We start from the raw sequence: 21,736 nt of genomic DNA on the forward strand, positions 1-21,736 counted from the left end.
TATATATGGGGTTCGGAATGCTGGTCAGGCCCCAGCCTTCCCCCCCCCCCCCCCCACTTCCACGGAAAAATCTAAACTTCCCACATATGCTTACATCTACTCTCGATCAGGGGCGAGCCAGCATTTTTCTCTTTCCCAACATTTGTATTAGAATCGATTGGAAATTTCACTATTCAAATTCCACTACTATATTCAGAAATATTTCTTGTGACTTCAGTTCAGCGTGCAGTGTACTGACGTAAAGTCACCACACTTGCGCGATTGCACGTCGTTTGTAGAGAACAAAAGCATACATAGAAGCACGGAGGAAGGAAACTAAGGAGAGGCCCTGACGTCACTCTTTGTGAAGCAAAAGTGAAGCCGGAATTTGGCGTTGCTCATGGCGATGCTCCGCCTTTTGGGCCACCCTCCTCTCTTGTTTACATCTTTCGCGAAACCACGCTGCGCTGCGCGTGGTGTCGCGCGCTCGCGCAATATCTGGCAGAGCACGGTGCAGGTAACACAGCGCAACAAGACACGGTGACTAACGCAAACCCGCCCACTCAGCGCCTTTGCCACGGCCCGAAACCTACCAGAGCAACACGTGTGAGCGCTCCAAACCATAACAACGCCGCCATTGTGGCCCAAAAGGCGTGGCCATACAACAAAAAAAATAAAAAAGCAGCAAAAAAATGAGAACCTACTACGTCATTTCCGCCACACTTTTCTCCTAGCGCGCGGAGGGGGTAGGGCCTCTCCTTCCTCCGTGCATAGAAGCATGGCGACACGGAGGAAGGAAACTAAGGAGAGGCCCTGACGTCACTCTTTGTGAAGCAAAAGTGAAGCCGGAAGTTGGCGTTGCTCATGGCGATGCTCCGCCTTTTGTGCCACCCTCCTCTCTCGTTTACATCTTTCGCGAAACCACGCCGCGCTGCGCGTGGTTTCGCACGCGGAGCGCGCGCGCTCGCGCAACATCCGGCAGAGCACGGTGCAGGTAACACAGCGCAACAAGACACGGTGACTAACGCAAACCCGCCCACACAGCGCCTTTGCCACGGCACGAAACCTACCAGAGCAACACGTGTGCGCGCTCAAAAAATCAGAACAACGCCGCCATTGTGGCCCAAAAGGCGTGGCCATGCAGCAAAAAAAATAAAAAAGCAGCAAAAGAATTGAGAACTATACGTCATTTCCGCCACACTTTTCTCCTAGCGCGCGGAGGGGGTAGGGCCTCTCCTTAGTTTCCTTCCTCCGTGCATGGCGATAACGGCCATTTTTGCATTTCTCCGGTAGTGACCAGTGTGCGTGGCAAATCTCAGCAATATCAAATCCTTTCGCGCGTCGGTTCTCTCGGCTCGGAGCAGCAGAAGTTATTTTCAAAGGTCATGGTTTGAGTGCTTTAGTATGCATCCTAGCATATATAAAGAGAACGGTAATCAGCCTGAAATGGACATCATTTATATTACGAAACCGAAACTGCGTTTCTACTTCCGCTTTGCACCTTTGATGTGTTTCGCAGACGAAAGCACAGTGTGATCGCTTGGAGCGTGGCTTGAAGTCATCTCGTGACCCTCGATACCGTCTATGCTTGAGACACTTGAAGTTGTGGGTGGTGGCCTGTTGGATGTGTTGGTTATGTGATTGGCGTCGATTTCAAACTGAAAAACGTGCCTGTTTCTGAACGTGGAGCTACAACCCGCACGCACTATGGAACCTTTAGAGGCTTGTCTTGCAGCGCTGCAGGATGAGAACGTTCGGAAGCGAGCTGTTCAGGATGCAAAGGAATATGCGATCACTCACGGTGAGCCGTCATCATTCGCGTATGTGAGCAGCGGGTCAAAAGAAAAAAAAAAGCAATAGAGGAAGCGCGCTGAACAGACATTTCATTATACTGCGGTGCTACAAGATTTCAGATCACGCGAAGAGCTAAAACTGCGCAGTGTACGATGTTTAAATAAGAGTAAAGTCATTTTCAACGTTCGTTTAGATCTAAGTGTTCCCACTTTTGTGACGGCAGTGTCGATGTTTTCAGGGCTACTTTGTATACACTGACGAAAAATATATTAAGCAGGCACATTGGTCGCCTAAGTATTAGTTTTGATCGCACAAACTTTTGCAGTAACGTAGCCTTTTACCACACTTAATTCAAGAATATATCGTGCATGTTGGCGCTAACGGTAGAACTCTTTGGCATATCTTGAAGCGCTCGTTGGAACAGCAATAAAATTTCACGACCAGCGCCTCGGGTGGAAATAGTTGAATGTAGTGCTGCGGCCCAGCAGTAGCAGTAGAGTGCAGACAAGATTGCGAGCTCGTGCGTGAGCGCCTGTTCCGATCCATTAGAATTTTCTCTATAACATTATTTGCAGGTGTATGCATGAAGTCAAAGTCGCATGAGCCAGATAGCTACACGTTCGTGCCATTCTGCCTGCTGCCGTCGCCGTACCCGCGCGAGGCCTTCCAACAAGTGAAGGCATTGCAGGAAGATGTCAACCTACTCATCCATCGCGTGGCGCATGACTACGAGTTTCTTCGCGATTGCCTCCAAAGGCAAGTTAACAGCGGCAAGCGGACGCCCCATGGTTGCAATGTGAACAACAATGCCTTAACTGCTGGCGCGTGCGCTTTATCTGAAACGTCAATAAGGCATTTGACCTGACACGCCAGAAGGAAGCTTATATGTAACCTCTGGAATTACCGGCCGTGGCCTGAACGTGTTCGATAATGCAACAACGTCCAATCACGTGTCGAGAATATAGTTTAGATTGCATAATATTGTGTCCTTCCCATAGGAATTGTGTCATAAGCTTAATAACTCACTGGTACTGCTATAGCATGGTCATTCTGGAATTGGAAAAGTTTAGACTGTGTTCATTCAGCCAGTTCTGGGTGCACGAGCTTCATTGTGTTCTGATAAGTTTTCTTGTGGGTAGGCATGCACCAATTACTTGTGTTGTGTTTAAAATGTGGGCAGTAGAATAAACGATAATACGTCCAGCCAGTGTAGCACATTTCATTATACTCGACCAACTCACCCGACTATCTGTGCTGACCCTGTTAGCATTACTTCGATGTCACATTGACAATGCACTGGAAGAATGACTTAACATTAGCTGCTTTGTGCTTTCAAACTGATGTGCCACTAAAAGAGCTCAACTACACATCAATTTGCTCAAACCAATCTTTTCTTGCTTGTCTCATCTTTTGGACTAAGTTTCACAGATACAAGTATTCTGTAGATCTGCAGTACATCGATAATTCTTGCATTTAATTCAGTTTGTGAATCAAATAGCTAGTGTCTAAAGAACTGCTCATGTATTGCACTTGTAGGTAGAAATGGCTTGACATGTGATTCTAGAACAGGCAGCTGTTTAGCTGTATGTGACTATAACAAGTGAGCAGTTCTTTTCACTTCGTTTCACTGGACATTCTTGCTATTTAAGTTGATATTGGCTTGCTACATTGTGAAAGGAAAAGTGTGCATGGTCTGTTCCAGCCAAAGCTTGAATAAATGCAAATGCCTGGCAGTACTATAGCATTTGCCTTTGTGTCGGACAAGTGTTAGGCTAACACCGAGTGCTGATCTTTTTGTGGGATTTTGATGAGCTTGGCTGCAGCCAAAATGAAAATTCAGCAAAGCCCTGCACAGTTCAGAGATTAACTGTGGCAATAGTTGAAAAATGTTCAGTGTCCTCTGCTCCTTTAACATAATATTTCGGGCAACAAACAGTATTGTCAATTGAAGAACAAATGCAGTCAGAGATAGTGGAAGCAGTGAAAGTTCTTTGCTTTTGGTGTGGGATTTGGAATAAATATCAGTCGCGAGAAGGGCCACCATACTTATCTTCCTGGAATTTTATGCATAAGCCACTACCCCTGCCACATCTGTCTGATGCCACGGACATTACGTGTTTGAGCAGTATTCATGCAAGGGCAAAGTTCCTGAAGGTCGCTTGGTTCAGTCATACATACAGATTACTTGAGAATGCAATGTCATAATTTTGTATCGACTTAAGATAATGATGAGTGATGACCAGATGCAGATGAAGTCCGTGACATCACAGGGAGTCCGGCCACATTTTTTTTCTTCTTTTTAATGCTTTAATGACAAGACATATAAGTACTCAAAAATAATGTTTATTTTCTATTAAATATGCAGAACACATCAAGAATAAGTCTAATCAACAAAAATTTTTAAAATATTTGGTGGTAATTTTTTCAGCAATAGAGGGAAAACCCCAGGCAGGAAACTGGAAGCGAGCTTCACTCCAAACCACCTAAGGCTTCGTTTTCAATTTCTATAGACAGCTCTCATCATATGGGAACCATAGGTGTACATTTCATTTGCTTTATATCACATGTGTAACTTGTATCAGCCTGTCTCCTCTAACCTTGCCTTCACAAGACAGTGAGTCGTGAGCCAAACATCTCCTTCCTCGTCCTGTGTTCCTGCTATAAACCAACAACTGACTCTTGCTGCCTGCCATTCAGTGTTGGCCGAAGACATTTAACCAGCAACTTTGTACTCAATACTGAAACCCGACAAGAAAATAATTATTTTCTGGTTATTTGCCTGTAGGCAACACTCATCAATAAAGGGTTAAAGATACTATTTTGCTAATCTTTAGCGTACCTGGTCACCAGTGTATTTGGTATTCCATAGGTGTAATTGTCCAAACTTGCTCAGCTGAATATTCCTCATTAGTGTGCCATTATTTCGAATGCCTTTTTTTTTCTCCCGTTCAGCAGACTTTTGCTTCCCAAAGCCAAGTGTCATGGCCAAATACTTTAACAGGGAGACCATGATAATACTGTTATTTTTGCAGTACCATCGAGAGTGACGAGTTCACAGCCTCCATTTTTAACATCTACGACAAGGTTCGCGATGCTGGCTTTCCACAGGTAATGGAATGTACTTACTATTGTATTTTCTGGGGACATGCTGCTATGTGATCCCATTACTATTGCCGGACATTGTTAGGCATGTCTTGCATACTGTTACAATTTTAGTTTTATTCAAGGTGTGCCCCTGCTGTGAAAATATGAAAATATGTATTCATGTATCACTTTTTCAAAGCATGGAAACGTGTTTACTTTAGACTTCAGAGCACGCTCCTATAAAAGGTGAAGAAAGTCCACAGATCTGCCAGCATTAGAAGACAGCGAAATTAAACGGATGCAGTCAGTGACGTGCACATAACAGCCGACAGAACTGTTTAGAACAGCCAAACAAGTTGGAAGTTTTTCCCTAGTGTACCATCTCTACAACCCTACTGAAGGTTTCTATACCAAGATGCTCATTGCATCTGCAAACTCTGCATAAGGACTGTGGAATCTACATAGGCCAATGTGTTGCTGTTCTTAATTACAAGAAATCTCATGGCACACTTCACTGGGTTATGTTTTTGCTTGTATATAATTGATTGCAACTCAAGTGGCAATAATAGTGTACCTAGTGTGTCAGCAGCTATGTTAAGTCACATTGAATACTTGCTTTACCTTAAAATGAGACAAAATCAACTAAATGCTCTGGCAGCTACTACAAAGTGTTATGAATCAAAAGGGACAATATTCATGATGATGGCATAATCTGACGAGAAATAATCATACTATTGTGACAACTCCGTTGGATGTTGATTATGACATTCCTCATGAGGTTCTCCAGGTTGCTAAAATGCCCAGCGGTTGCCCCTGTAGTATGACTTTACATAGATATATGATTGGACATTGACACATCTAAGGAAAAGAGGCACCCCACGAGAACACATAATACAAGATTTCCACACTCCTAAGGAGAAATGTAAAAATTGTACAGAATTTTACACAGATGGTTTTAAAACACAAGAAAATATGGGTGTGAGGGCTGTAATAAAACCTTGGGAAGCAAATATTCAATTACCCCTGTACGCCTGCTTTGACTGCGGAAATTTAATGCTGTATGGACTCTAGTTAAAAATGCATAACTGCCAAGCACAAAAGTACCGTCACATATACTGATTGATTAAATACACTAAAGGCTTTACACCTAAAATCCAAGTGTGAACCCCTGCTAAGAGATATTTTAAGCATGGTGGCTTCTGACAAATATGAGGAATCAGTTTGCTTCTGCCGAGTCCCAAGCCATGTTGGAATACCGTGTAATGAAGCAGGAGGTAAATCCATGGCAGCTTACAAAGGCATAACAAGCACAACACTTCCATACAAACCTAGTATGTGAGCGATTTGGAAGGCCTTGATGTCGTAATGGCAACACGAATGGGACTCTTCCGCAAACAGCAACCCGTGCTTGGCAGGTGGAAGTCACGTAATCACTAGGAACGGTTTGTTCAAGTGCTGTTATGCTGACTATGGATTGGGCACACGCGCCTCACACACAACTTTTTATTTAGAAAAATAGCACCCACCAACATGCGAGAAGTACCAAGAACCGCTAACAGTGATGCAGATTTTATTGACATGTACACATATTGAAATGCACAGACGAAAACTTTTGCACAATGTATAGAAATTATGATTACCTTTACACCCTGATTCAGTTTTAGGAGATGATCCACTGGTGCCATTACCTGATGTGCTTAAATTTCTAGGCATCGTGCCTTTTAACCCAAGCTATAGAGCAGCACAGCTTTTGGTGTTCCTAAAGGGACACTAAAGACAAATACTAACTCTATGTGAACTGTTTAAATACCATTCCAGAAACGTCGCAATGCTTGTTTCGTGCCAAGAAGAGACTAAGTTTACGAGAAAATTGTATCTGAAGGGTACGAATACCTCTATTGCAATTCAAATCTCCAGCCACCCAACCGGGGAGTGGTGACGTTGCTTGCACCATCACCACCATTTGCGGCGCCCAACAGACGGTGTTTAGCAGAAAACGCAAACGGAGATGGAGAAACCAAGCCACAGCAGAGCGGTGAATTCGCTGCTTCAGCTGCTTTTGGTCAAGTGACATGGACTGTTCGGGCATCCCGCGACATCCCATAGAAGTGTAATTCTCTGCTACTTGCAATTTCTGCAAGTTTCACAAGCCAGCAAAACCAGCGCAGCACTATGCGATAACGAAACTACTCAAATGCAAAAGCATGGGCACCTTTATTTTTGCCATGGAGAGTACATTGGTACAAAAAAGAAAAAAAAAAGTGAAGTATTATTTCTGTGATAACTCAGTTACTACAGTAATTAAATAATTATGTCCTGTTGAATTATCCATAGCTTAGAATTCACTCCAGCATATCAAAAATGCAAATATGGGCTTTGCGTTAAGCTTACCACACTTAAATCTGCATTTTGAGGCATTAAACTCTGCAAAGCACGTATAATACATTGGGCGTTACAGGGAAAAGATACAAGGAGGGATCATTTCTTAATGACCTGCTGCCATAGCTCAGCGGCTATGGCCTTGCATTGCTGAGGGGGAGGTCAAGAATTCGATGGAGGCGAAATCCAAGAACACTCATGTATCGCACAGTCGCTGCACAATAAAGAATCCTAGGGGATCAAATTAATCTGGACTCTGTGCAAATGTGCAAGAGCATGTGCAAATACGGGAAGAAGACTATGGGGACGGTCGCCGAAACTGAGAGTGTACATGTGATGTAAAAAGCATGTGAAGCGCGAGAGAAAAAAAATGGAGAGAAAGGAGACCAAGGCGGCTGAGCTGGCATTGCTGACGGGGATGAGAAGCAAGGTAGTCGCATCTCCAGCTGCGCTCTGGAGACAGGAAGCAGAAGTTTCTGGGACCGCGGACCGGAGAGGGGACATCTGAGAGTTGGCTGACATTAACTCCAGCTCCTGAGCTCCAACTATGTCACTGTGGCTGTGCTCCGCAGCACTGGTCCAGCCCCAAGCTGCCATAATCGGCCATTGTCCAGTGCCACTGAGGCAATGGCCTGGCCATGTCATCAGCGCAACACCTGACTGCCCAGACCACATCCTGTGCCATGCGAGTCTCAGAAAAGGACTACAAGCCCGTCGCTTTCAAAAGAGGTCGATGCCTACACCGCGTCAGAACTGCGAAGGCTGACGTCTTGCGCTGTGCCGGGTCAGAGTTCACCACCACTGTGACAGTCATAACATTCCATTCTTAGGAACTACGTGTTACTTGGACAGTCAATCTAGGCACAGTATATAGATAATATCTAGTTCATTTTTCTTGTGTGTATAGTAGCTAGTTTTGTGAATGTCTTGTATGTGTAGAGTTTACGCTGTGCAAGTTTAATTTTCTGTTCATTTGCTTTCGGTTAGAGCTTCCGGTTAGAATTGTTTCTTAGGATAAATGTTCTTTAACGCATTTGCATTGTGTCTCTGTCCATTTCTGGAGCACCAAAATTCATAACAGACTCCCACACTATGGCGAGCCTTATAATCGGATTGGGTGATTTAGCACAGAACACCCCAGAATTTAAATTCTCCATACTTGCAGCCACTGAGCCTGGGCCTGCTGAGGAGCGACTACATGCTTGACCTAAAATTAGGTGACGACAAGGGACTGCACAAGGCCTGTCCCAAACAGGTGGAGGTGAACACCATAGCCTCCTCGTTTGGTGGCATCTCACCTCCACTTTACAAGCAGCAGAAGTACGCACTTACATTTATCTCTCTCTCCATGACAGTCTAGTGACAGTACATCAAATTGGCATGCTTCGTTTGTATATTCTGCATGTTTGAAATTAGTTGGAGGAGCAAAAATAATGGAGGAAGTGTGGGTATAGTCGCTGTTTAATGACACCGGGCAATACCTTTTGGTAGTGCATTGACTCCCATGTGTCTGATTAGCTCATCGCGACATTAATCAAGTAATACTTTCTTGTGGCCTTGTTTGTTAGATATATTTGGAACTGAAAGTAGTGAAAAAAAGAAAACACATTCACAAGGTAGAGTACTTGGGGCAAGCGCAGAGTCGTACACCTGTCTTACGTACCCTCCTTTGTGAGTGTTCCAAAGTATGACATTAATCATCTCCATATGATAGACAAGCCCTGCTTGCTTTTCCAAAGGAATATGAATACATGCACTTCTTTGTCGTGTTGTTTTTCTCTTTTTTCCTTCTTTCTGTCTTTAGTTGCATGGTTTCTGACCCAGTAACTATGGTGTGAGCCCTTAATTTCTCAGTGCAGACAGTTCAATGTGTGTGCCTTGTGCAGCACAGCTCTACCTATGAAGCAGGCAGCAGGTTATGTCATAGATATTGGAGCCGATGTTCATGTCATATTACAAGTCACCGACGCCTATGCAGCTTTCTGGTGCACTGTTCAAAAACCACTCCATGACTGTGCTGCTGAAAGTTGTGTGCATTGAACACTCAACAGGCTAACAGGTGAAAGAAAATGAAACGAATGCTTTGGATTCAAAGAGAATTGCCATCAGTGACGTTGGTCTCCGTTGCACCTTCGTAGCTGCACCGGGTACCACTATATGTACAGGAGGGGGCCAAACACGTATCCCGGCATAGCTATGAATCTCAAAGGCTATGCTTTTTGGTACTGCAAGCGCTCATAAATGTCGCGGCCGCCATGTTTCAGACATTACATGGTGCCACTTCTCGGCAGAACACCTCGTAGAGAAAGAGCATAGCCTCCAATATGCAACAGAAAGATGTAAAGAAAAAAAAAAGAAACACTCAGCGCCATGTCCATGTTTTTATCTTGAAGGCCTTGAGAGAGGGAGAGAACCGACCTGCAACGAAGGTGTTGGCCATGCCTGGCAGGTGCATATGCGCCTCTCTCCAGTCAGGCCTAAACAAAGGGTTGCAGATGGAAAGAGCAAAGCTGCACGGCCCACACGGCGACGCCAGCGTTGCCATTGTGCTCCCGTGAACTAGCACTCTCCCCATCCACGATGCCGCGCAGTTTGAATTTTGGCGGCAGAGCAGATTTCAGGGTCTGAATTAGCGGGATGCGTCACATATTGCTTTCAATATACTGTTGAATGGACCACGGTGGCAACCCAAATTACCAGAAATTTCGAATTAGCGAGTTGTGAATTAACGAGCTTTTACTGTACTGATTTGTTGCATACTTGAGGAAGTCGGGCTTCATACCATAATTACATTAGAGTGTATCAAGAGACGTGAAGTACGCTTAGGCTGCCTAAAGAACAAGTAAGTTGGAAGCGTCGTCAAGTTTCCTGTCGATCGACTTGGTTGTGGAGCTAGGGAGGCATCCTGCGTTCAGCTGCTGGCATGATCATTGTGCTAATGCTTAACATAAGCACACTAGCATTCCTTCTGAGCTACTGTGTGTATGCACTGGTGTGAGCGGAATGGGCAGTAAAGGCCAAGCTAACCTTATCTAATATTTCACTGGACACTGACCTGCACCATTGGTCTCATCTTACGCACAATCAAAGTGTGACGCCTGCAAAGCCACTCGTGGCCCTCCTCATCGTGCCAGAGTCGATGCCTCGTAGCTAGCTGCCAGGGTGCTGTTCCTTTTCCGAGCAGCGGTTGCCATGCATGCTTTGTTGCATGGCAAGTTCAAATGCAATGCTGAGCTTTGCTATTGCCGTCAGTGCTTTTCCCTTTGGCTGAAACTGACGAATTTTTCATTCGTGGGCTTAGTATAGCTGCTTTGATCTTTACGTGCCTTTATTCACTTTTTATTTTTTGACAGGCACGTAATGACAAACCTGGGTGTTGTGGCTACGGAAGCACAGGTGAGAATTTCCAACAAGTGTGACCATGTAATGAGGAGATCAAAGCAGTAAATCACTTCAGACAGATTTAGTAAACTACGTTTATGATGCAACTTGGAACGCCCTTGCAAATCTGTTCAAGCTACCGGGCTTAACCCTTTCAGGGCCAATGACACAAATATACGGCGCTGCGAACAAGTCCAAAATGGTCGATGCCATATATTTACGGCGCCGTCTGTACGTTTAAAAAGCGCGCCAATTTCTAACTTTTTCTTTCCTGGCATGTGCTGCCACTACGCGAGAATATAGGGAATTTTTTTCTTGCGGCTCCCTCTCTCGATTTTCGTTACATGGTTTGTTTGCTCTGGTGTGTCTAATACTACTGCTCGCGCACTGGCATACACACGGGCAGGCGGCGGGGAGCTTGGGTTTTGTCCCGCGGGCGGTTTCAACTTCTTGCGCTTGCAAAACTGATGGCTATCGCATTACTAATTGCTAAAGGGCAACCTGACCGCCTGTTACTTGCTCGTTTATTGCTCACAGGAGTACGCATACGGAGGATGCCGCCGTGCACGCATTTCCTTTCTCGGAGACTCATGAAAACTAATTGCCTCTGGTTGGTGATAAGATAAGATTAGCGTCAGTTTGTCACATGTGCTTTTTTGATGGGCACACAACCACAGTTTTCTTGCGTGCACTCACCTACGCAGTTCGTTTAGGCTATGGACGTAAATATTAGTGTAAGAGCAGGAAGATTTGAGACTTGCAACATATTCTCATGTGCGCATTTTCTAAGCCTTGAACTATGTGTATAACAATGCATCAAATCTTTAATTCTTATAAGTTTATTTCCTTTTTTTATTGTTGTTATTCATGAATAAACAGTACATATATAGCAACACAAAATATTTTTTCTTACTTTACGGTCACCCTAGAAAAATTACGGTAAATTTTTTTCGAAATAGGTCCCTCTGAAGAATTTAAATCTGCAATAAAAAAATCGACCCTGGGCAGTCGCATATGGCGAAAAAGATCGACCCTCAAAGGGTTAAGCTTAATGCTAGTGCAGTAAGTCTGAGGCAAACTAACCTAAGGTCCCCAGACTGTGTTTAGCTTTACCAATAATTTAGCTCATCAGAGTTTCTTCTAGAGGGAGCCTATTCTATGTACAGTGGTGAGCAAAAGTGGAGAGACCATAGCTCCAGGCGCGAGAGCGGCTGCAGAGCCGCAACGCGGCGCTGCTATCTCGCGCCACACGCCGCTATCTCGCGCCACACGCCGCTTCGAGAGTGCCCTGAGTGACGACAAAATTTACCCTCGCTCTCGCGCGGGTGCTTATCATGCTTGATAAATTTCTTGTGCACCGTTCGGTTGCTTTACTGCTGACAGTCATGACGAAAGGGAGCATGCATCGCAAAGTGCCTAAAGTCTCCGAAGGGAAAGTAGGGCAAACTGCTTCCCTCCTGCTCCGCATTCGGCGGGCCTTGACAGTTACGCGTCGATGCCATGCCTGTATCAGCATGCTGTTGGAAGGCACGTGCAGCTTGCACTCAACTCCCGTATCATTAGATAGAGACGAATACATCAAGGCATTAAATGCAAGGCTCTCTGGATGCTTGCTTCGAACACCCCTTTCAAATAAGTATTAAAGATGTTTGGCCAATCTCTTTATATCTGCGAGAATTAAACGACCTGAACATAGCATTTAACTAATACTTAGTGAAGTTGCCATTAATGGAAATAACACCAGCAGCTTGGCACGACATAGAATCATTCAGTGATGACAACTCCGGGGCGAGCACAAAGAGTCTGCCATTCCTTGTTTTACGGCAGTCCACAGCTGATCAGCTGTAGCCGTGCGGAAATCATAGGCCGCAAGTTGCTCCCTGATTAGCCCCACACATTTTCGATGGGGTTCAAATCTGCACCTACTGGTGGCCACTCCAGCCGGGTATTTGTGATAGAACTCTTTGTGTTCTACACATGCTCTACTTCTGCTCATTGAGCTGCAGGTGTTGTTGCCGTTAATGACAACTTCACTAAGTATTAGTTCAACGTTACGTTCGGACGGTTTATTTCTCATGGCAATAAAGAGCCTGTGGGTGCCAAACATTTTTAATACTTATTTGAAGGATGTGTTCGAAGTGAGGATACACAGTGCCTTGCATTTTACACCTCAATGTGTTAGTTTATACCTAATGATTTGGGAGTTGATTGCAAGCCACGCATGCCTTTAGGCACGCGTGGCTTGCACATGTTGTGGTTATGCATGCAATTCCGCTTGCATGCGTGTGGTTACGCTCATGCCGATACAGGCACGGCATCGACGCGTAACCGTCAAGGCGTGCTGAAAATGGAGGAGGAAGGAAGCAGTTCGCCCTACTTTCTCTTCGGAGACTATAGGCGCTTCGCAATGTGCGCTCCCCTTCGTCACAACCGTCAGCAGCAGAGCAACCAAACGGTGCACTAGAAATTTATCAAGTGGGATAAGCACCAGTGCGAGAGCGAGGGTGAAGTTTGTCGTCACTCGGGGCACTCTCGAAGCGAGCGCGCAGCATGAGATTGCAGCGCCACAATGTGGCCCCGCAGCCGCTCCCGCGCCCAGAGCCGTGGTCTCTCCATTTCTGCTCACGACTGTACATGGTTAACTGTAACTGTGAAAATTGTACTCCTGAAGCATTCCGCCTAAACTCCATCAGACCAAGCCCGAGTGAAAAAAAGAGACATTATGTGTTAACAGATATTTCTTTGTTGTGAAGCTTCGCAGAACTTCTTGTTGGGCCACTTCGTACGTCTTACAGAAGTAGCCTGGTTCTAGCACTTTTTAAAGCAAAGGTTTCTTTGCCTCTTCTCCCGACTCTCCGGTCTTGCTGTGGTCTTGCTGCGCATGCCGCTGGGTTTCTTGCAACACCACCAGATGACGCTCGCCTCTGTGCATCCTGGCCGGCGTCATTGTGGGCTGGGATGCATAGTTTGTGCGTGCGGCAAGTGCTGTGCTTGCTTTCCTCTGCGACAGAAATGCAGGTGCCGGGCTGTGGAGGCCTGGGCTGGGCTGTGATAGCGTAAACATTAGAATCTTCTGTAGCCTGAAGAGAGCACTTGGAGCTGGCATCTCAGCAGTGTGCTGGCCAAGTACGCAGAAGGAGCACGTAAACGTGCCAGCAAAATGGATCCAAAGCATGCACTCAGTGTCGAGGACACTCAGGCCCGAAAGATGCATCACATGGAACAGGAGCATCTTTGCTACGCAGTAAAATGTGGTGCTGACCACGAATGTATGTATACAAAGTATACATACGATTTTATAATAATTGAATTACGTACGACCCTCTAACGCAATTTAAGTTTAACACTTCGGCCACGGTGCGACGTGCCATGGGAGGCGATGATAATGCTCAGCTCTCAGAGATTATGAACAACGCTTCAACACACACCGCCTCAAGCAAACACGTGTCCCTGTGTGTTCTGTGGACTACACAGACAAACAACGGTGGTAAAATGCAAGGTAACGTTTAACATCTGTTTGCCACTCTCATATTGGACTAAACACTGAAGAAATTATACATTTGCCACCAACATCACCGCTAATTATCGTCACTTGAAGAAAAAAACTATACAGAGCTTCAATTACATGATTCCCACAGTGTGTGAGATCTGCGAACTTTTTTCTATAATCTTTGTGGCTTTTCTTTTTGTCCTTTTTTGGCACTGGAACATGACTGGTTATGTGAGCATTGTTTTGTTCACGCAAAAGTGGCGCATCGTTTTCCTTTTGACTGGGCTCTTAACGGAGTGTACTTTAACACCAACATACTAGAGCACACTAGTATGATAGTTTTCTAGCTTGTTGGCTCTTAGGGACTTTCTGACCTGTGCACAAGCCATTCAGAAGTCCCAAAAAATGTGTTTCTCTATTATCGCTTCATGTTTGAAGGCATACACAAAAAAATAAACACCGAGCCACAGCAGTGCAATAACAAAAGATAAGACCTTCTCAGAGCTGCTAGTATTATGTTTTAGGCACCTTTATGTCACTTACAGTCTATGTCTTGTGAGAAGGGTGCTTTCATTGACATAGATGAAAGTCACATGTCAGGCAAAACAACCGCCAAGGTGTTTTACCTGGCAGACCCTGAAACATTCTTTATCTAATCATAGAATGGCCTCAGTATTGAAGGTCATCATCTCCCGAATCTAAGGCTACACAAATTTTTCAACTCCTTCAAGTGTAAGTGGAGCTATTGTGGCAATACACAGTGTTGCCTCTCTCTTCATCTCTGCTGGCATGCTGAAATCTAATCAGGACTGAAGCCATGGGGGCAAATGTCTGACCAAAAGTTTGGTGTGTTGGCAGCGAAAACGCTTGTCACGGCACATTGTGGCAACCAGAGTAGGCTACTCTACAAAGTACGCTGTTGCTATCCTGAAGGCCACGCACAGCATATGCAGCTGCGTGTAACTGTTGTGCATGAAACGGCAGTGCAAAATGAAAGGCTTGAGAGCGCCGCTCTTAGGCACCTGTTCCTGGGTCAAGCATCGGCATCCCTTGGCGTAACTGTACAAAGGTGCTCGTGCCACTTCTCGCGCTTTTGTCGTCGTCTTCTGCCACAGCTGGCTCGTTGGCATCCCTCGGCGGGGCCATGTGAACGAGCTCGTGCCACTGCTTGTGCGTTCATAGACGTCATCTTTCACAGCTGGCTCTGATGCCGCTCATAATGCCAGTATTCCCATACTGCCCCTCCCTCTGCAAAGGCACCAACAGCACTGGCCCACTATTATTCAGTGCGGTAATTTCGGTCTCAAATTCTTTGCCTCCATATATTGCAGAATAAAAACACATGTCAAGCTGCATTCAAATTTCTCATTAGGAAGTATTTTAATCATTGGACGCTTATTTCTATCTTTGAAGATCACAGACATATATTTCATTTATTTAACTAAAAATTAGCAGTTATGTATTACTGAGAATGTTTTTTGCAATCACAATATGAGCCAATAGTTGTTTGTGGGTCCAGCTGCTTGCAATTACTCTGCATGGCGGAAGCGAGATCAAGTGATTTTTTGCTGTTTTCAACACAAGATTGAATTCCCAGCTGCATGCAGTGCAATAATATTTGACTTAAATATTTACAAGAGCCTCTTCAACAGATCGGCAACATTTTCCTACTACGTTCAAAACGTGTTTCGGGGCCCCTTTCACTGTTGTATTGATCACCAGAGAGAATGCAGCTTCACTTAGTAGGCGATCAGAAATGCTTCACAACACGCCTCACATGCTCTCTTGATAGACAGTGCTCAACAAAGGCTTGTGTCAAGAATGGTCCCCGCAAACCCTTATGTGCTCTCTCAGCAACAGTTTTGGTACTGTTATTGCAATGGTTGCAGATTTGAGTCAATAAGGGAGTAAATATCCTTCCCATATTACGAAGCATTTCTTTTCATTGCATCCTTGCAGATGCCCGAGTGCAAGACTGACAAACTCCTCTGCAAAGGCCTGCTGGCAGCCTGGAATGCTTACAAGAACGCAAAGTGAGTGCCGTGTGTTAGTTTTGCTTCAGATTAGAGATGGGTTGCCCAGATGGATCTTTTGAGCTGCTCTTTTTAAAGAATGAGTGAGCCGTGGCTCAGTAAAAGTGAGCGGTGGTTCTTTTGGAGAGAGGAAGCCGTGGTTCTCTCATTCAGTGAGCCATGCCACACCGTTCCATCAGAACCGGGTCTTCTGTTAGGTTAGGGTGCCTCAATAGCAGGGCCGCTGTTCTTGGTATCGAGGCACTCTATGTTGGGTACGACTTCAGTGCCACCTATTGGTGGGGTGAGAAAGCAGCTCCGCTGCCCTCCCGCTCTTCCTTGCAAGTGTCACAGCCCTCTCACCTTCATCTGTCTCCGTGGGTGCCCACTATTGCACCGGCTGTTGACACCTGCTTTCTTTGTCCAGATGTTTCATGGTTTAGTTTCCTGGCCATTACTGGAAAGTAAGTGGTGGCCAGCATGGGCAGACTTGTGCTTCTAGCTCGCTCTGTGTGATATGCATGGCAGTATTTTGGTTTTGTGTGCGACCTATAGTGTGGCACCCGATGCAACCCGAGAGAGAAGTAAAGAAGCCTTAATTGACAAAAGACGATGTATTGCATCGTTGCCTGCTGCTGTTCGAATTATTTCTCATGACGCTTACCGTTCATGCATGATGCACTGGTGCAGCAACACTTTGAAGACGGACCCTGGAAGAGTCTTCCGTGTGTCTAACGACAACAGGCGAACACACAGTTGACATTGTAGTTTTTATTTGAGCTTTTTAGTGTAGTTACGAAAATGTCATCCATGTCATCCACTTTTGTGCATTTTTTGGGTGTGTATCATTAGTATGTCAATATACAACAAGGCTAATGGTCTGTTGTGTTGTAATAGAACTTCATGTTTTTTTATCATGTGTCAGGATGCGTGTGCGCTCAAGAAAAGAAGACCCCACGTACAGCTTCAAAAAAAGAACGGTGTGCATGGCAGGGAGGGGGGGAAGGCTGAGGGAGCAGTCGAGCTGGCGTAAAAGTAAAAGAAATAAAAGAAAGCTAGACAGGGCAGAGGCACCATGCGGCTGCCGTTCCTGTTTTCTTGACGATGAAACCCGCCATTTTGCTGACATAAGCACACTAAAGTGTCACCTTCCTGCTAGTGCCATAACTGAAGGGGTCCTTGGCACTAGTGTCGACAGAGCCATCGGAAGTAATGCCAAGATTCGCCCCTCATGGGCTCTCGGTTTGTCTTTGCCTCGAGCTTGCTACTTACTCGGTTCCAACTGGCTTATTCATTCCGCATTCATTTTCGACTTGCCAGCTCCGGCTCAGTCACCACTCGTGATAAGGTGTCTTTTAAGGTAAATTTCCCATCTGTTTATGTGAATGCAGTTGCAGTTTATATCTTGCACTGTGTTGTAACTATACCAGCAGATTTGTTTTCGTTGTTTGTTTTTATAACAAACAAAAAACAATTGTTTTTATTGCAATAGCAATTATATGGACACTCCAGGCAAATTTCTACTAGCACCGGTGGGGTCGCAGTGATGTTCCGTATAAAGTCCAAGAGCGATAACATCGCAGCCATACGCCATATCTGTAGGTGCGAGCATGAGCTCTAGTGTGAACGAAAGCTTGCAAGGGTGAGCCAAGGAGGCTTTCAAGAAAATTGCTGGAGTGACCTTTCTATATAGGCACGAAAAAAACGTTATCGAATAGTGGGAAATCTGCAAAGCACTTTCCACTGCGTTCAGGTTTAAGACGGTTAAGTGGTTTGCACAGATATTGTTGGTCCTTTTTTCTGTCACTGGTTTGAGCGTTTTGCGATGCTGAGCATCGCATGTGTAATGTGAAGACATGGGATCGTTCCCCACCTACGGCCTCCACCTATGCCAACTCGTTTTTTCGTCCACTTTCATTGCCATTAATTTATCAGGCATCGTGCGTGTAATGCGAAAACATGGATCGTTCCCCACCTGCGGCAAGTTGTTTGTTCATCCACTTTCATTGCCAATAATTTATCATTTCTTTAATTCAATTAGTAAGTGCAAGTAATTTCCCCTATGTTTTCCTTGGTGTCTTTGTTTGTTGGCTTCTCATGATATGATTAATAAAAATCGGGCCCCTCGGTTAACCCCCTCTCTTCTAGTCCCAGAGCATGTGAGCTAAAGTGGCTATATCCGTGTGGCAGACCTTGCATATATTTGTCGGGTATGTACCAGGGTAGAGCCTGTGATATTGTGCCGGCTTAGGGTACATGAGTGTCTGCAGTTGTCTGAGAGCTGCCACCTGGGCCCCGTCCAGCTTGTCGCTGGGCGGATGGAACGTTCAGCGGGCCAGGCGGAGGGCCTTGGTAATTTCGTTGTAGCTCTCCAAGCAGTCCCATGGAGGATGATCGCCGGCGCAGTTCGCGAGCATATGCACTTTGGCGTGTGCTGTTTTGTTTCGGTTGCGATGTGTCTCCAATACTTCTCCCATGTACGCCGAGAACCTCTGGATTCTGGTTTGAAATTCTACCTCCCGCTGGACTTGTTGATTGCTCAGGACTCGGGCCGCTTTCCGTGAGATCCATCCTTTGGAGAAGTTTCTGACTGCTTGTCTCGAGTTGCAGAGAACCGTCATGCACTTCGGATCCATGAGGACAAGTGCCACCGCCACTTCTTCCGCTTCTTTTGCGCGCTTGCACGCTACACTTGCCGATATGTGTGTTTTGCCTCTCAAATCGACGACCGCAACCAACAAGGCCAGAAAGTCGCCGTTCCAGACGCGATCAGACAAACTCTAAGAGTCAACCCGATTCCACGGAACATCCACCTGGAACACAACTGGGGCAAAGAGTGGCCAGGGCCAGAGCTCTCCTCCACACCCACGGATACGAAACAAGGACGCGGTTCGTTGACGCAGCAGAATACACAGAACTGTTCAAATGAACCAGTTCATTTCAGTGAGCTGGGCCATTTCGAGCAGCTCATTGAAGTGAGCCGTTTTCCCGTCTCTACTCTGGATGTCATGGTCAGACTGCGCAGCTGTGTTGCCATTGGGGGGGCTCCACTGTTTTCTTTGGATTGATTGACACAACTCTCAAGCTTCCTTCCTGCCCATAACAGATGGCCACTTGCAGCTTGAGAGGAACTTTAGGGTGCGCTTGAAGCAGTTAAATCTTAATTAAAGGGGTCAGTCATTCACTTGTGCCATAATATTTTGTGAGACCGCAAGTGTCAAGTGTCCTCTGCATCGTCCAAAACTACTGGTAGGCACTTGTGAGACATTAGTGGGCCACCAATACTTTTGCCGCATGCTGTGTTCATTGGATATGAAATGAGCCCGCTAGGTTTTTCTGGTAACACTGATACACAGGTGACTTAGAAACCCATGTGCACAGAACTTCTGGTGATAATTATAATTGCACAGCTAGTAAAAGAAGAAAAGCTGCAGAAATTCTGAATTGCCTACTAATGCGTGAGCATTGTTTGGCCCAGCTGTGACTTCGTTTTTGCTTAGTTTTGCGCTTACTAGCTTTTCCTAGTTTATGTGCATTTACCCACGGCCTTTCCAGTGGCACAGAATGCTTTGGCTTTACTAGACATTTATCATATTTTCTCACTGCATCCTGCCCCTTCAATGCAATCGTACCAATTGAGCCGGAACGCCAGGCACAAGTGCAGCTCGACAGAGCAGAGCGGTCAAAAGGGAATGCCAGCTGCCGCAGTACCGTGTGAGGCATTGCATGAGGGGCAAGTTCATCGCCTCGATGCCATGTCACCCTCGCTGTTGCTCCCGCAAGCCTGTGTGATGCGCGTGTTCCTTGTCCACACAAGCTCTCGCCTGCGTCCTGACTGTGCCATGGCAAGGCCCAATGAAAATGCACCAAGCATCTTAACGTGCTTGCTTGCCCGCGAGGTGTTATAACCCAAAGGATGCTCAGGATTGTTCAGTTGGATATTGGGCCACCCCGAAATCTCAAGTTGAGCCACCCTCAAATTTCAACTTGGCCCACCCCTAAATTTCACTCGGCCCATCCCCTAATTCAAGTTAGCCGACCCCACATTTCAAGTTGGCCCACACCCAAATTTCAGGTTCACCCAACTACACATTTCAAGTTGACCAACCACAAATTTCAGTTGGCCCACCCCTATTATAAGCTTCCGCATGCATCTTCTAAGGATCCCTATGTATCTCTATGGGTATTCTCTTCTTATTTTATTTTTTGCTTTAAATTGTTCCTTATCGCTTAAAAGCTACCAATTGTCTGCATTTACACTATCATAACAATTAAATGGCTTAACTTTGCAAATTATGCATTTTTGTCCAGATACGAGGCATTACACTTTTCGCGTGACAGGGCTGGGGAGGTTGCTAAAGAATGCTTTATGCATTACAGCCTACTGTGCTCACGGAATGCAAGACAAATCCATACCTGTTAACTCTCCCAATTTTCGACAAGATTTACAAATTTGGGCTGTGTTTATGATTTTCTGAATGTTGCGTCGAGTTTTAGGAAAAATAAATTCTCTTGGCAAAAAGGTTTCGCTTGTCGGTCCCCAAACCTTTCTTTAGAAGTATTCTGATGGGGATAGAGTGGGTGCTTGTTTTTAATAAAGTTTATATAGACAAGTTCCTGAAGCAGGCGAAATTGGCAATGCCAAAATAGCTGAAAAGGTCACCGTGAGGCAGAAACAATTTGTTGCTTCTCAGTATTTGCTCTATGAAATTTGTAGCAACTTGTGTGCTGTGCCTAAAGGTAAATTGTCATTAACAAAAGATTTGTGTATCCATGAAAAAAAGGTGCATCCTTAGGGCAAAGCTAAAAGAAAAGAATGCCCGTTATCCCTTACGGCGCAGTGTTGTGTCTGCAAGATTGTACTAATTTTCATGTTTACCGGTCAGCAGGTGTCTAAAGTTATGCTGTTGAGTATGGGTAGGGTCCTTGTATTTGGGTTTTAGATTGTATATACTTTCACAAATGATTAACGCAGGCAACGGTCTTTTTTTGAACATCAGTATTTTATTTAAACTAGTGAAATAAGTCACAGGAACACATACTGACAAAGGGAGCTGTTCGCAAGTCGTGTGATGAACTTATTTATGCAAATCTTCGTGGGTAGACGTTAATACAGTTGATCCCGAACATATCAAACTCGAAGGGGATCGCAAAATAGTTTAATGTGTCAATAATCCGAAATAGAAAATATGCCTATCTTAAGCGTGTCTGAGATCTTTGCACGTCTCGGACAGTTTCCAGAGATCGTGAAAACCGGGAAGTTACAGATTTTTTTTCCGAAGACTGTGTAGAATGCACGAAAGGCGAGTTATTTTTGGCTCACGAACGTTGGCAAGTCACAGCAACATTATCCCTTAAAGCCCGGATGCGAGATCATGGCGTGCCTTTCACGCGTCGAAGTGCTTGTTGTGCATTTTTATTCAGTTGATAAGGTAGAAATGGACACGCAGCAAAAGCAAACTAGCCTGTATGAATACATTCCATGCCTCCATCAGCACAACTGTACTGAAAATTGCAGATGTATGTGGCCGGCCGTACATGTCCATACAATGCCAACAATATGGCTGATCGTCATAAGTGATATGCAGTGAAACAGGTGAGATGTTTTGTCAGAACT

The 21,736-nt window shown here is 45.3% G+C and overlaps 1 protein-coding gene across 1 annotated transcript in view; it reads left to right on the top strand.

Annotated features, from left to right (window-relative positions):
- The first annotated feature begins 1,490 nt into the window (after positions 1 to 1,490).
- Positions 1,491 to 21,736, top strand: part of LOC126540179 (glutathione synthetase-like) — a 75,815-nt gene continuing 55,569 nt past the window's right edge. The window contains exons 1-6 of the mRNA XM_050186967.3: positions 1,491 to 1,780; positions 2,349 to 2,529; positions 4,806 to 4,881; positions 8,402 to 8,556; positions 10,590 to 10,632; positions 16,067 to 16,140. Coding sequence (XP_050042924.1) covers positions 1,687 to 1,780; positions 2,349 to 2,529; positions 4,806 to 4,881; positions 8,402 to 8,556; positions 10,590 to 10,632; positions 16,067 to 16,140 — 623 coding nt within the window. The 5' untranslated portion in view covers positions 1,491 to 1,686. The remainder of the gene's footprint in view (positions 1,781 to 2,348; positions 2,530 to 4,805; positions 4,882 to 8,401; positions 8,557 to 10,589; positions 10,633 to 16,066; positions 16,141 to 21,736) is intronic.

The sequence above is a fragment of the Dermacentor andersoni genome, chromosome 2 (genome assembly GCF_023375885.2).
Source record: "Dermacentor andersoni chromosome 2, qqDerAnde1_hic_scaffold, whole genome shotgun sequence".
Lineage (NCBI taxonomy): Eukaryota > Metazoa > Arthropoda > Arachnida > Ixodida > Ixodidae > Dermacentor > Dermacentor andersoni.